Source organism: Microtus pennsylvanicus, chromosome 7 (assembly GCF_037038515.1).
Source record: "Microtus pennsylvanicus isolate mMicPen1 chromosome 7, mMicPen1.hap1, whole genome shotgun sequence".
In the NCBI taxonomy this organism is placed as follows: Eukaryota; Metazoa; Chordata; class Mammalia; order Rodentia; family Cricetidae; genus Microtus; species Microtus pennsylvanicus.
Genome location: NC_134585.1, coordinates 14,864,489 through 14,880,321, shown reverse-complemented (window position 1 = coordinate 14,880,321; position 15,833 = coordinate 14,864,489). Strand labels below are relative to the sequence as shown.

At 41.2% G+C, this 15,833-nt stretch overlaps 2 protein-coding genes across 8 annotated transcripts in view; one reads left to right on the top strand and one right to left on the bottom strand.

Annotated features, from left to right (window-relative positions):
* Fam13c (family with sequence similarity 13 member C) overlaps nt 1-5,118 on the top strand; it is a 97,424-nt gene extending 92,306 nt beyond the window's left edge. For all 7 annotated transcript variants that reach the window (XM_075980008.1, XM_075980009.1, XM_075980010.1 and 4 more), the window contains 2 exons: nt 1,152-1,253; nt 3,961-5,118. In XM_075980008.1, the coding sequence (XP_075836123.1) occupies nt 1,152-1,253; nt 3,961-4,084 (226 nt within the window). In that variant the 3' untranslated portion in view covers nt 4,085-5,118. The remainder of the gene's footprint in view (nt 1-1,151; nt 1,254-3,960) is intronic.
* Nucleotides 5,119-5,267: 149 nt separating this feature from the next.
* Nucleotides 5,268-15,833, bottom strand: part of Phyhipl (phytanoyl-CoA 2-hydroxylase interacting protein like) — a 35,229-nt gene continuing 24,663 nt past the window's right edge. The window contains exons 4-5 of the mRNA XM_075980012.1: nt 12,578-12,695; nt 5,268-6,503 (exon numbers count right to left, since the gene is read on the bottom strand). Coding sequence (XP_075836127.1) covers nt 5,969-6,503; nt 12,578-12,695 — 653 coding nt within the window. The 3' untranslated portion in view covers nt 5,268-5,968. The remainder of the gene's footprint in view (nt 6,504-12,577; nt 12,696-15,833) is intronic.

Below are 15,833 nucleotides of genomic sequence, written 5' to 3'. Positions count from 1 at the left end.
AGGGACTAAACTGTGTTCTCCCACAGAGAATAGACCTGAACGTGCCTTAACTGGAAACTACAGAAGGCAGAGCTGTAAAGAGCCACAGGAAAGCCCTACACATGCCCTAAGTATTGATGCGCAATTACTTCGATCCTACTTTTCTGTTGTGTCTTGGCACTAGTAACCCTTGTAACCCTTAGCAGTGTCAAAGGAGATCTGATCTTTGAATATTGAACCCAAAGGAGTAAGATCCTTTGTGGGTCAACAGTGGCCAGAGTCCTTCTTTTCTTCCCTTTCTTTTCTTATTACATTCAGAAGACATAGTGTTGCAGATGGGGAATGGCCTTGACCACCAGTCAGTGAGTGGGGCTTTTGTTTTCTCAGTCAGAAGATGTCTGGACTTGCCTTACTATTCCCGTTATCCAGTGGTTGGCATATGTTTTGACCTTGTGGCCTTTTTGGTTTGCATGTAATATCCCACACTATGAGGTCTTCTTTAACATGCTTATATGTGTGTCCCAAATGGAAATGAGGTAAAACCAAGGACAATACGCAATGTTTAGCTTGTTGGGAAAAGAGAATATACCTTTCTTTCTTCTCTCATTCTCTCCAACCTTTGGGTGGTCGTTGTAAAGAAGTCATTTCTAAATTTAGGCGGGTGGGGGCATTTTTGAAATTGATAGACTTGACTTATAGAGAATGGCTGTATATAAACTTCAGTGTTCAGTCTCTGAAAGGATGGATTCTACCACAAAGTAGACTGCAGTGGAATGTCCGTCCTTCCCTGGGTTCAGTTTCATTCCCAAGGGCTTTGTCCTTCTCCCCTCACTCTAAGGACATCATATTTTCCCTCTTGTCTATCTTTACAAACATTGGTGTGTATTCCTTAGATGCCTTCTCTGTCCTATCTTCTTACCTCACAGTAACTGTCACCATTTTTCACAGCAGATGCAGTACACCGTCCTTTTCTGTGCCCATGACACTGTTCATGTCAGGGAATACTAGGCTTATGTGCTGCGTCTGCACTGAGGCCACGTTTACAGTGTGGGCCACGCTTACTCGGAACGTTCTCCCCAGTCATTCTGTGCCCAGTTTGCTGATCTAATGCAGCTGTGATCGCTCAGCCAGGCTGGTGCTCAGTAACGGCAATTGTGTTTCACCTGACACAGGCCAGTCCTTCTTGACCATCTCCGGGAGACCAGGGCTGACAAGAAGAGGCTACGGAAAGCCCTGCGAGAATTTGAAGAGCAGTTTTTCAAACAGACAGGAAGGTAAGTGTGGGCAGTTTTTTATGCCAGTATTTCCTAAAGAACTACGGTTCAGAATGAATTCTGCTTTTGTAGGAGAGGGATAAGATGTCAGTCCTAGGTGAAGACCGTGTGTTTGGACAATGCAGTACACCATGGTAACACTGTGAGGGATGCTTCCTGGGATGTTGATGTTATTAGCTGCCAGGTGTTAGCATCAGTCTTTGCAAAGTGACAGCCGAGCTCTGAAAATGCTTTAATGTCTGAACTTTATCCCAACTACCAAAATTAACTAAGCTTAAAATGTCCTTGATTTTTAGCCCTTGTTCTAAGATTTTTAGTTCCATGAGTTATTCTCGAAGTATTACATGAATGCTTTCCTTCAATGTCCCTCTAACCTTCACCACCCATCTCTTTTATTCCAGGCTTTAGTCAAAAGTTCATAGCTATTTTTCTCTCCCTGAAATATTTAGTTGGACCATCTGTCTTCCTATGTTTTTCTGTCTCCACCCAGCTGTTACTATACCCTCTTTAATTCCCTGTAATTTTCAGTGTAACCAACAAAACTGTATATGTAGTCAGGTAAGGAATGTTAGTGTCTTTTGGAGACGAGGCAACGTAATTAGCTGTCCTCAGTCTCTGTTTACACAAACGAGGTGAGATTCTTTGTCTCCTTGGATAAGTTAGGAAGCCATGACTGTGACATGGGCATTAGTCTTAAACACCCCACCCTCCGCCAGGTGTTCCCAACCTGCCGCAACTGCCAGAAGATTACAATGCAAATGGCCCAACAACAACAACAACAACAAAACAAATAAAATTACATATTACAATACTGTGTAATGTCAAAAGGTTCAGTGTTCTTACGAGCATATCACTCTCCCAAAGTCACAGAACTTCCAAGTGGCAGAGCTGAGCTGGAAGGTTCTTCCTACCAACCACACCAGCTTGGGCATGATTTCCCAACTGCCTTTCCATCGTGCCTTGCTGTCATTTCCTGTCAGCCCACAGGCTGCTGTGAGGGTGTGGTACTGTGCTAGAGCACTTTGGGACATCCACGCTTAGCCTGCCTGCATCACTGTCCGTGAGAGCTTTTCTATTTTCCAGGGCTATCCGTTAGCAATGGGCTTACTAGGTGAGAAACTTGTAGGTCTACAAAGTAACAGGCTGACTAGGTGCTTTGAGTTCATATGTGACTTACATTAAAGTTATCTTTAAAATTATTCAGTTGGAATTTTTTTATTCAGTCAAGTATTTGAGTTGGTTTCAGGATTTCAAATCTCAGCAGGCAGTGCATGAAAAATAAGTTGATTAGGGTTTAGACACATACAGTCTTCTCATTACTTTGAGTTGCCTGAAGAAATGACATTTTTACCTGTTTGAACACAGGAGTCTGCCTTAGAGTATGAGAGGTTCCGGTGTGCTGGCAGTCCTGCCTGTAGGATCTATCAGTAGTAGTATTTGGCATGCTTTTTAGCATCATGGTGGCTTAACTGTTCTGCCTGTTCTTGGTAATAGCCATTGATTGTGTGTATATAAAAATCTATTCATCAGCATATATCTAAGAAGGAATTTGCAGAAGAACATGACTGCAATTTATTCATGACTTAACTGCACTCAAGGAGCAGCTTGTTTTACTGTACGTATAGTTCCTAAGCCTACGTTAGGTATGTCTGTGCTTGCTTGCTCCATGTGAAGTAATGCGCCCTCTTGTGGTGATATGTCATTTAATAGGAAAATGCTCATTTATTAAAACTGAACTCAACCAGTTGAATGGCAAGGAAATAGGCTTTAATATTTTTTCCCCTAAGACTGTTACTACTAAGATTTAATCACCAATAAAGCTAAAATGACCATGGGAATGGATTTTCTCTACATTTAGAAAGACTATAAACATTCATAATAATAGAACACGAGAACACATAGACTGCGCATGTACCAAAGTTATGCACTGGTACACAGCCCAGTCTTTCAATTGGTGTGCAAAAGATATTGCAACTGAAACTGTGTATATGTTCATATGTATGGAGGCAAGAGGACAATTAGGATTGTCTAAGGATCAAAACTTGTGGGTCCTAAGGATCGAACTCAGGCCATCAGGTTTGGTAGCAGCCACCTTTACCCTCTGAGCCATCTCACTGGCTCCAATTTTGACTATGTAGACTTATGGATTCCGTCTGTCAAGGAGAAGCTCAGAAGCTCTATGCACAGCAGCAGAAACAGGGTTAACTTCTGGGAAACATTTCAAGTTTATAAGACGGCCTCTGAAGGGTTTTGTCACTAAATTTATGGCCTATTTGTGCAATCAAATATCTGCAGTATTATCAGGATGTTTTTTTCTAAAAAGTTTCCACTGTAAGAGCCGAACATTTTGCACAGGCATGGAACTCTGGCAAGAAAGAGGATGAGCAGAAAAGGGATTCCTCAGAGGGGGCTCTAGCCTGTGCCTTTTCACCTGCGCCATTGTTCTGTGCCTGAGCATGGGACCTCACGTTTGCAACAACACACTGGCAAAGGGTAGTGTTACTTAAAGACATGGAGCAGAGATTGAGGCTAAAGGGAAGTAAAGAAGGCGCTCGCGCGCGCGCGCGCACACGCACACACACACACACACACATATGCACACACATGCATGCACCATGTGGACATTACAATCCCCTGTCAGTTACGAAAGGACCTTTAATGACCCGGCTCATGTATCTACTAATAGACTGTATCTTCTTTTCTGCAGAAGTCCACAGAAGGAAGACAGGATGCCAATGGCGGATGAGTACTATGAATACAAGCACATAAAAGCCAAACTGAGACTGTTGGAGGTCCTCATCAGCAAGCAGGACGTGGCCAAAACTATTTGAGGTTTGGCTCTGATCAGTTCCACCCAAGATAAAGTCAAGTTTATTTTCCTCTATTGTTCTTGCTAAGTAGTTTTGATGTACTGAAAACTGAGCACTTTAGAGATAGTATTAGCTGTTTTTACAAAGGAAGAGCTAGTGTAATCATACACGAGGAGGGATTTAAGTAGGGAAATAGTAGGTAATATTGGGATCGGTAAAAGCATTCACCCTACTCCACACAAAACTGAAATCCACAGTCAAATGTAATTGTCTCAAAAAAATCTAATATCTTGTCAAACCTAAAATAACACATAGGCAGACTACCTGCTAGGGAAGGTTTATTCGTGCCCAAAGATTGACCTCATTGATGTATGGAAAAGAACAGGGTTTAAATTAACTGTGAGACAAGGAAAACTTCTGCTCTTCATCCAGGGAGAAAAACAGCTGTTAAGAAGGTAATTTAAACGAGACAACATCCACTACCTTGTCCTGTATGTCTGTAGGCGTTCTAAACACCCTAAAGTACACCCGACTGTGTCACTAATCTCTTACTTCTACATGAAAATAGTGCATTATCTGATCTGTTATTTGAACAGTTACATTTCTGGTTACCAAAGTTCATTTGGATGGCATGTACTTTGTGAATTATCTTTGTCTATAACTGACAAATGTTTATATTAAAATAAAATATTAAAAATTTAAAATAGGTATTTTGGATAGGTGTGTCTGCAGTATAATAACTCAATGTGACCATAGTATTATTGCTAATTTTCTTGTTTCCTACACTAAGATTATATAACTATTTTTCCATTGGAAATATGCATCTTTCCTAATGTTCCAAGGTCTGTACTTTATAAAGTGAAACAACTTTCTTGAGTTGCATTCATTCTGCACAGGGTCAAAAGCTTGGAAATCACCAACACACCTTTTATTTGCTTTTTAGTGATCTAGCTTTTTCTCCATTCATTTAAAACACATTTATTGGGTTTGGTTTTTGTGAAATCAAGTAACAGATAGACATTTTCTCACTTTCAACTTTGTTCCTATTTCTGTTTTCTGTATTTTTAAGCATGGTGTTGAAGAAACTCAGATTTTTTTATATTGCTTGGGCAGAAAAAGATACTGATTCCAGAAGCGGACTATATCAGAGGCATATTGTTTTCTCTGTAGTCACCTGATGTTTTAAATCTTTGATGAATCAGAGTAACGGCCTTCATAAATTTGTTTAATTGAAGTCATCTACTTGTAACAGGACAGATACACAACTATTTAAGGTTTACAAATTACATCTTTGATAAGGGAAATGGTTTCGTGAGATGTATACAATTGCTATTAAAATGTAACTATATTCTATATGATTGTAAATATTTTATACAACATACAAATAAAATATTTTTCTATTATATTTATTATGTTGAAGCACAGTAACTTTCCTGTTAGCTAATATAAATAACATAAATAACACTGTCAAACAACAAGGTGGAAGTGCTGACAATCTAGGCTTTAAGATTTAACTCATGCTGCAATTACACCCTTTCATGCGGTTTGGAGTTATCCCAATATTTATTCAGTAGATTAAATGGATGCATATTTAAACACCATTTAGAAGCCATTATTTTGTACTTTGCTAAAGCGGTCTATATAACTGTCTTGTTATGTTTGGCATAAAGGAAACATAAAAGCATTGCAGCATCTAGGCAAACAAAGTGTCAGGACAACTTGGGGACATCCTTGGAAGTGGTGGACAGGGTGGGCCAGAAGAGACACAGAAAGGCTCTGAATGATAGTTTGCTTTTTGTGACAGCGGCATATGCATGCTTCAGTGGGACATCTGGTGATGAAAATGAGCAACAGAGGGCAATGCTCCTATGGGAAGACACTGCAGGGGAGGGTACGAAAGTGGCGTTAACGTCCAACACTGATGTTACAGGTTTTGCAGCTGGGGTCTTTCTTTGCATTTGCAGTAGACAAACTCATGAGCTGATGACCAGTGATTTCTGCCACGGTGCCCAGAGAAAGAGCCACGGGGTCAGTGTAAATGACTTCTAAAATGACATCCTGGGCGTGGTGGTACACCAGCGCCCCATCTTCTTCCGTACAGGTCAGAAACTTATTATCCTTGGAATTGAGTTGAGGAAGGCGCTGCTTACAGAATTCATCTCCTGGTGATCCCACAGGGGCAATGACAAGAATCACATAATGATAAGCAGTGTACATACAGTAGAAGTCCCCAAAGTATAAGTTAGTATTGGGGTTGAAAAGTTTTTCTGCTGCAATCTCAAACCTGTATCTTCCATACGGTGAATCCTGGGGTGGCTTCCCTGTGTTGAACTCAGTGCTGCAGCTGAAGAAGATGCCTTCTAATTTCCCACTGATGGGTGAGCCGTGGCTGCCACTATTATCCTTGACAGAAGGCTGCATGGCATTCCCATGGTGTTCTCTGCGGGAGAAAGGAGATAGCCACTGCTCAGTACAATAGTGGGAAATTTACTGATTTACAGATTTGAATAGCACAACAATCTCTACCTACTGTTAAAGACTTGGATGGCCTGACTTTCACCAGACCGAGGGTAATATATCTTTTGACAGTACTTACCACAGCCTTGGACCTAAGATAAAGATGATCTACAAGCCTTGGAGGTCCTTAACAATGAAATAAATTTCCTGGACTGACTGAAAAACTGAACTGCAATTAGAAATCTTACAGGTGAAATTAGCTCCATTTGAACTTCAGGGGTTTATAAGTGACATTAAAAAGAAAACTAAGTATTGAATATGTGAACACTGCTAAGTAGAACTTGGTTTAAATGTGTGCTATCTACCAAGGATTGTCCATCCTGTCTGGTGACCCCAGAACTGGGCTGCTGCTGCCATGGACTGAGGCATCTCTCAGCGTTCATCCTCAGAGACCGCAGGAAGATCTCCATTGTGCTCTGGTCTCAGAGACTACAGAAAGGTCTCCGTCATACTCTGGTTTGAAGACAGCAGCTATGGTGTCAACTCTTGGAGTCTCCTGTCCTTCTGGGGTATCTTGTGACTGTCCTCTCCACAGGATCCAGTACCATCAGTGCTAGACTGTGGAGTTACTCCCTAATGAGCCACAGAAGGCTAGACCACTGATAGCAGGGACATCATTGCAACGCAAATCAGAGACTACCCTTCACTTCTGTGATCAAACTCAAAAGCAACTAGCCTAATGAGTTCAATATGCCATCTGAATGATGTCAGAGTGAATAATTGTTCTTACTGTAGATGTTTCATAGAATTTTAACTTTCTTCCACATGCACAGACTGAGAAAAATGAAATAAGAGTAACTCCAAAGGAAAACAATCCATAATATATGAAATGCTTGAAAAACAAATCAAAGTGAGGATTCCAAGGAAACTCATTAGAATCCAGATAAAAAATGCAAGACAACAAGGAAATAAATTTCAATGCATAACAGATTTTCCAATAAAATCATGAAATAGAATCAATCAGAAACATTGTACAAAATACTTAATACAATGGCAAGCTGCCAAGATACATGAGGATAGAATTTCTGAACCTAGGAAGTCTTGCAGCCAACAAAAGAATAGAACAAAGAAAGCCTGTAAGATTTAAGAGATATGGTTAAACAAATGTTCTCATCATACAAGTTTCAGAAGTTAACGAAGTGGAATTTTTTTTTGAAGAAGTAGTTTTGTTTTTTTTTTTGAGACAAAGTCCCTCTTTGAAGCCCCAGGTAGCTTCAAGCTGAGAATTTCCCAACTCAGCATCCCAAGTGCTGGCACAATACCACACCTGGCTGAAGACGGAATTTCTACTGCCCTGGTTTTTATTACACAGTGTTTATCAACTGTCATAACAGAATGTTCGTTATTGACTGCTGGTCACAGAAGACCCACAGGTCAAGTGATAGTACATTCACACTACAGAAGACAGACAGTTAAAAAACCTGTTAAGGTGTATATTTTAAATGTAAATTGGTAAAACTACTTATTAATGTGAAAAGAGAACCTAACCCTTTTAGATATAATTGTATAGCAAAAGCCCTAGAAGGAAGGCCCAACATGTTTTCAAATTGAGATTAGAGTGAAGACACAAAAGACAGACTTTCACGGTTAATCTCTATTTCTGCCTTGGGAGCCTGTAGAGTTATATTTCTTGTTATTTAGAAATAATTAAAAGTAAGAACTTTTACTCTCTACTTAGGCTGGGCGGAAGTGTTTTGCACCTTATGTTTTGGCCATTTTAACCGAGACCAGACACAGGTTACCTCTTGCAGCTTGTTTGCCAGCGCCAGCTAGTCTCATTTGCTGCCAAACCCACTGCCCACTCCTTGCCTTCTATCTGAGACCCTATCATCCAGTTCCTTGACACTTTCCTCTCTTTGAATTCCCAGTGTGAGGCACCACACAGCAGATCTAAGGCACAGAGGAGGCGAGCCTTGGGTGTCTTCCTGACTTCCTCATGTCTGAACTTTGTGGCTCCAGAAAGGCTGGCTTCTGTCTACTGCTGCTGGGTGGGTGATGGGACTACCTTCCGTTCTCAAGAAGAGTAAAACTGCATCTTGATATTTGCAGGTTGCTTTCGTGTCTTATTAGTAGCTCAACTCCATTTACACTTTCATAAGTGGAAGTCTCATTGAGTTCTCTCCAGAATTCCCCAGTGCTTCTTTTTCTTGCTGGATGCCTACCAGCATGCTAAAGAATAGAAAGTCCAAGGTAGTACTCTGGTAAGGAAGGTTTTTTGTTTGTTTGCTTTTTACCTACCACCATAGTTAGAACAGCAGCAGGCCTCAGACTCCTCCACCTGACAACTATCTAATGGAGCTTGTTAAAAATGTAGGTTCGAGGAAACACGACATCACAGGGAGGCCTCATGAGAAACAGTTGGCTGTCCAGGAGCAAAGACTGTATTTTCTCCAACTCCAATTGTTGTCTCCTTCACTCAGTTTTCAGGAGTTTCTGATGCGCCTTGGAATAAATTTCTTCAGAACTTATTCCATTTGGGGGTTTCTCAGATAAAATTCACAGGCATATGCTGTTTATGACCTTTGGAACTATTCCAGCTTCATGAGTCTCAGCCCGACCCTCCTGCCCTTTCTGGATCTCCGAGCACCCGATGTTGTGTTCCACATAGTCATGGTATCTGACAATCCTTATTTTCAGTTTGCATAGTATCTATTTGCTCTTCGGGTTTATTGGTATTTTTTCCTCTTGTCCTGCTCCAGTCCACCCACTGCTGTTTTATATTCCTACTGTTACTCTGTCCACATACTGTGTTTAAATCAGTTCTAAAAACATTGGTTCTTCATGTTGCTTTGTGCATTTTTGTTCCCAGTGTGTTTTCAATTGCCTATCAAAAGTTTTCTATGTGTATGTTCTATAAGTTAGAGCTGTGTTGATCTTCAGTATTCCTTATTTGTCCAGGTTCTGTGTTTACTGATTATTGATGAATTTAATTGTCTGGGTCTGGGCTACTGTGAGACTCTGGGTCTGATTTAAATCTAATATTTCAGTAGGCCCCTCTGACTATATACTAGAGAGGGTCATTTTATTATTATTAGATAAGGAAGAATATCTAAATTCTCCTTTAGGTATCCAGTCACATTAAGGTGAGAATTCAAGTTTCCACTGGACTCAGCGAACACAGTCTGGCTGGGATAGATCATTCTCTCCAGTTGTCTTCATTAACACAGAACTGTAAGCCTCACTCCCTATAGTCGGTGGCAGGAAGTTCAGGCTTCTGACTCAGTAATTCAGCATTCTTGGAACCACTCTAGCAGGAGATCAGGTAGAGTAATTACAAGGGTGGAAAGACTGCACTGGCCTCTGCTGGTAGCCTGTGACTGATTCCCACACACCCGCGGCTTTGGCTGAAGTAGATGCAGCAGTTTTCTCCGGGTCCTAGGTAAAGGGCCAGGCCTTTTGTGCTTGTGATCTGCACCATGGGCATTTCTAGGTTGCCAATTTCTTTAGCACACAGTCTAGCACATATGAGGTAAATGGAGACACAGAGAACTAACCCTGTATTTTTTCAGGGTTTTTAGTTGAGCCAAGTTCCACTTTCATTTCATAGTCTTGTATTTTATACAAAAATTTGAGGATTTTAAATTATCCTTGGGAGGAGGAACAGGAAAGCCTTTATCTATTTTATTTTGGCTCTTCAAAATGGATACACCTCACTTCACTCTCCTATAAACCCCAGGTACTTATGTGCCCCTATGAGTACATTTCCATGGAATAATAAAAGTAGGGAACATACGCAGAACTTGAAGCTTTGAAATGTGTTTTACTTTCAGTGACAGAACACCAACTAAGAGGTCAAATGGTTTGGCAGCAAAAGTACAGGAATTGCTACACTGGTCTACCAAGCACAGGGGAGTCTTGAAAAACCAACCAGGTAGAGAGACACCCAAGGTAACTAGTGAACAGGAACAAGGGCAAGGGAGCAAGAGATTTTCATTCAAGGTAAGGACATGCTCATTTAGTGTTATTTATTTATTTTTTTTAGACGAGACCAAAATTAGTTCAGAATTTATCCATGATTTTTTTCAGTTATGATGATCCGTGAAGATTATCAGGTAATTGTAAGATTCATTCATAGCCAATCAAGCATTCTGAAGATAACATCTTAAAGGGATCCTAATCAAGGAAATGTATCTTGATGATAGTTTACTAATTAAAAGGAAAATCAAGAACCATGGAAGTAAATGTCCTTAATAAAGTTCACTGCATAGGAGACTGAAGTATTTTTTTTTTTTTTTGTTATTTGTAGTTTTGGGGTTTGAACCTCAACCACTACACGCCAGGCAAACACACTGTCAGAGCTCCATCTCCAGCTAAGAAAGGGCTTCTTCTTCTTCTTCTTCCTTTTTTAAATAAGGCTTTAAAAAATGCTGAAGTCTACCCATGCCCTAGTAACTGTATTTGTATGTAATACTTCAAGATATAATTTACATGGGTTTTACTAGATGTTATTTTTGGAATTAAAACAAAAGTACATTCTGTTGTTGGTACACACATCTTTCATGCTTATGGGCTGGAATTAAATCATGTAATGTGTACAATTACTTTATCCTTTTCCAGGTGCTCTGACGCTAACTTTTTGTATTTTTGGAAACATTTCTGAGAACGAATTAAGCAAATGTTAACAGTTATAGAAAGGCTCTTCCCATGGAAGAATCAAAAAATCCTAGAGAAATACTGACCTCCAGTGGCCACACTCAGAAGTCATTGGCAGGATCCCAGGAACCCGAACCTACACCCAAGATCTATTTTCTGTTGATGTATTTCTTTTGGAGGCAGCAGCAAGAGTGGAAATTTTTTGGTTTTTAAATTTTATGCTAAAAATATAGAAACTTCTCTTGCTGAATATACTAAGTCATTCTGCATTAGCAGCTGATAAGCACAATAATTTGCCATTCAGTTTAAATTAAGTGAATGGCATCCACCAGAAATTATATAGACTTTAGGCTGGTTAAGAGAACAACAGAATGAAATTTGAATTTATAAGATATTCAAACAAAAGGCAGATATGTTGGCCTTTCATCAAAATCCATACAAATACCTGGCACAACAAAGCACTTGGCTTTTGTTCAAAAGGGGGGGGGGATAGAAAACATGCCCTCAGGCTCTTGTGGTTGAACATTTGGTCTCCAGCTGGTGGCGCAGTTAGAGCACGTGGTAGAACCAACCTTGCTAGTGGAAGGAGTCCCTGGGGTGGGCCCTAAGGAGGGGCTAACCTAGCACTTCAGGCCATGGTCTACCAAGTTGTCTGGTGCTCTAAGAGTGCTGCACTGCCTGTCCCCATGTCTTCCTGGACAGCAGGAGGGCAGAAGCATTCCTCACAGGTTGATTCTCTCAGGTTCATGACCTCAGTAGTGAATAAAGTGACTAAGGAATAATTCTTCTAGAACACATATGCTAGACATTTCTTTCTCAGTGCTACCGCATTCGCCACAGCTTGGAGCTCATTTTGAAACATGATTTTGATTTCAAAGAAATTAGAAAAGTATGTAAAAATTAAAAGAAACAAGACGTTCTTGTTTTCATAAATAGTGCTTTCAAGTAAAAAATCCTTTATAACTCTAAAGTGAATAGAGTTCTTTTTTATTATGTTGTTGCTTTGATACAGGTCTCTTGGCTGTTGCCTAAGCTGAGCTAGAACTCAAAGTGACCTTCCTGCCTCATCCTCTCAAATGCTAGTACTATCAGGGTGAGCCGCCACAACCAGCCTAAACAAAACAAAACAGATACTTTGGTTTGTGTGTACAAGTTCAGAACCACTGTACTATGTCATTATAAAAGCCTTTGTCTCTTGGGGCTGGAGAGATGGCTCAGCAGATTAGAACGGTTGCTGCAATTCTAGAGAATTCAGGTTCAATTCCCAGTTCACGTGATGACTGACAACCACCTGTAACTACAGTTCCAGGTGACCCTACACCCTCTCTGGCCTCTGTGAGAATGTGGTATATAGACATACATGCAGTCAAGATACCCAAACAAGTAAATAATAGTGATTCTTACCTAACATAGTCAAAATACTCTTTGTGCTGGTTCCGATAGAACACAGAGAACTTAAGCATGCGTCCCGCAATCACATCAGCCTTCTCCAGCAGCTGTGTTAGATGAACTTTTGAGTAATCTGAAACATTTAAAAGTCTATTATTGAGGACCACAGTACCAAAAGTGCCAGCTACATGCTTTATAAATTAGGGATTATTAATACACATCTTTAGGGAGTTAAACTTGGTAAATAGGAAGGTATCAAGAAAAAATTTGTTGTCTTTCTGTGGCTTATTTTTATTTCTATATAAATATTTTTTGTGGTTCAAGGTTATTTCTTAGAATATTCTTGTAATTTTTAATCTTTCAAATTAAAGATTCTGAAGCAACCATGTCCAACAGCCAAGCAAGTGGCACTCAACAGCACATCTTCCACCAGCACCCCTACCCACCAGCACTCTACCCACCAGCACACCTACCCACCAGCACTCTACCCACCAGCATTCCTACCCACCAGCACCCCTACCCACCAGCACTCTACCCACCAGCACACCTACCCACCAGCACTCTACCCACCAGCACTCTACCCACCAGCACTCTACCCACCAGCACACCTACCCACCAGCACTCTACCCACCAGCATCCCTACCCACCAGCATCCCTACCCACCAGCATCCCTACCCACCAGCATCCCTACCCACCAGCACTCTACCCACCAGCATCCCTACCCACCAGCATCCCTACCCACCAGCACTCTACCCACCAGCATCCCTACCCACCAGCATCCCTACCCACCAGCACTCTACCCACCAGCATCCCTACCCACCAGCATCCCTACCCACCAGCACTCTACCCACCAGCATCCCTACCCACCAGCACTCTACCCACCAGCATCCCTACCCACCAGCATCCCTACCCACCAGCACTCTACCCACCAGCATCCCTACCCACCAGCATCCCTACCCACCAGCACTCTACCCACCAGCATCCCTACCCACCAGCATCCCTACCCACCAGCACTCTACCCACCAGCATCCCTACCCACCAGCATCCCTACCCACCAGCATCCCTACCCACCAGCACTCTACCCACCAGCACACCTACCCACCAGTACCCCTACCCACCAATACCCCTACCCACCAATACCCCTACCCACCAGCACCCCTACCCACCAGCACCCCTACCCACCAGCACCTCTACCCACCAGCACCCCTATACACCAGCACCTCTACCCACCAGCACTCCTATACACCAGCACCCCTACTCAAGGGCATAGATAAAACTTAGAGGAAATGGTTCTGGACCACTTGCTAAACCTGAACAGCAAGTATTCTTCATCTTTTAACTATGAAAATAAAGAAGGGTAATTTATAGAGAAATACTGTAGAACAGTTAAAAGCTGACTTGTCATTTTCCTCGTAATTCTGCACAAATGCTATGAGATGTAGGAAAAATGAGAAAGCCATAGAGATTGCTCTATGAAAACATGCTTTTACTTCATTTTATTGCTTGAAGTAAAAAAGAAAATGCATTCACCTGACAGCTTATGCATCAGAGCATGTGTGTGTGTGTGTGTGTGTGTGTATTGGAACCACCAAAGACCTTCTTTAAGCTAACGAAGTTATGGTATTTCAGCCCTTTTCTATTTTGGTACAAAGTAGCCTCTGGCAGATAAATTATGTAGCTCCCTCGAGTGGAAAAATACCAAGATATTTTTTGTGTGTATTTACACAGAAAAATGCTTGTGCTCCAGGTGGGGTTCTACTTACTAGCAATACTTACCAGAAGTGCTTCAGATTTTGAGTTTGGAGAGTTTATAATATTTGCATATACTTTAATGGTTTTATTATTTCAAAAACCAAAACTGCTTCAAAGTTTAAAATATTCTGGGCACTTTTATCAGTGCTCAAATGTTTCAGATTTCAGGGGCCGAAGAGATGGTACAGCAGTTAAGAGCACTTGTTGCTCTTTCAGAGAACCTGGTTCAATTCCCAGCACCTACATGTGAGCACCTTTCTGCCCCACCCCACACTAACTCACAGGCATTTGTGCAGGCACTCATACATACATATTTAAAAAGGTTCAGATTCAGAGCATTCCAATTTAGACTTCTTGATTGTGGCTATTCTACAACAGCACAGCATCAAAAGACAGCATGTCTGTATGTCTGACTTAAACCTTTAATGCAGATATACTATAGAGATGGATACTTTGCATTGGTATGGATCTTGCTCTATTGATAAAAATTAAGGTGAAGGACCTCCCACAAACCTTCCTGGTGCTATAAAAACAAATAAAAAGGGATTCAGGAAAAGGACTAAATGTGAGGTGGATTCCAGGGCGGGATAGGAATTCCAACGTGACAGAGCAGACTCAGGGACGTTATCTCCAGAGAGGTTTGCTTGCTGTTAATACAATATTGGCATCTTTAGCTGTTTCACTTCTGATTACCAAACTATCATAATTATACTTAACTTATCCTACACTATTTCTTTATATTTTAACACCTCTGATGCTGCCTAACAATAAATGCAATAAGAAAACATTGCCATATTTAATTGGCAATTTTCTTTATGATACATTAAAACGGGCTCTTATAATCCATGAGATATAGGGAAATATAAGCAAATATGGTACTTGTGAGAAACTTTACCTTGTTTTCAAATACTGAAATCTTTGGCAGTCAAGAGTGTTAACATTCTTAGCTGCTTCGTCATAGAACAAACAAAGAGGCATGAAGATAAAACCAAAATGAGACAGACTTTCGGCCACTTAGCACACCCTTAGAGTTGACAGATACCAGGATAAGTAGTAGCTAATCATGAGCTGCATCTGAAAGAATGCAAGTGTGTGGCCATGTAAGAAGGGGTTGGGTCTTATCTGAGGTTTGCCACAGATGCGGGAGTTGCTAAGCGACCTGGAAACTGATGAGTGAATTGTTCTCTAGATTTTTTTCAACAAGCTCATTCATGTTAAACAGCCTCTTTCTAATTTTTTTTTTCTGTAGCTGAGCACATGTATGTGCACAGGGTGGAGGCCAGAGGTCACCTCAGGTGTCAAGTGCCATCCACCTTATTTTTTGAGACAGGGTCTTTCACTGGCCTAATGCTTTCCAAGAAGCTACTAGGCTCCTTGTCTTCAGAGTCCCAGAGATCTGCCTGCCTTTGCCATTCCAGAGCCTGGATTACAAGCATGTGCCACCACGCCTGGCTTTTTAAAGTGGGTTCTGGGATTCATCAGGTCCGCATGCATGCAAGGCAAGCAGTTTACCATCAGA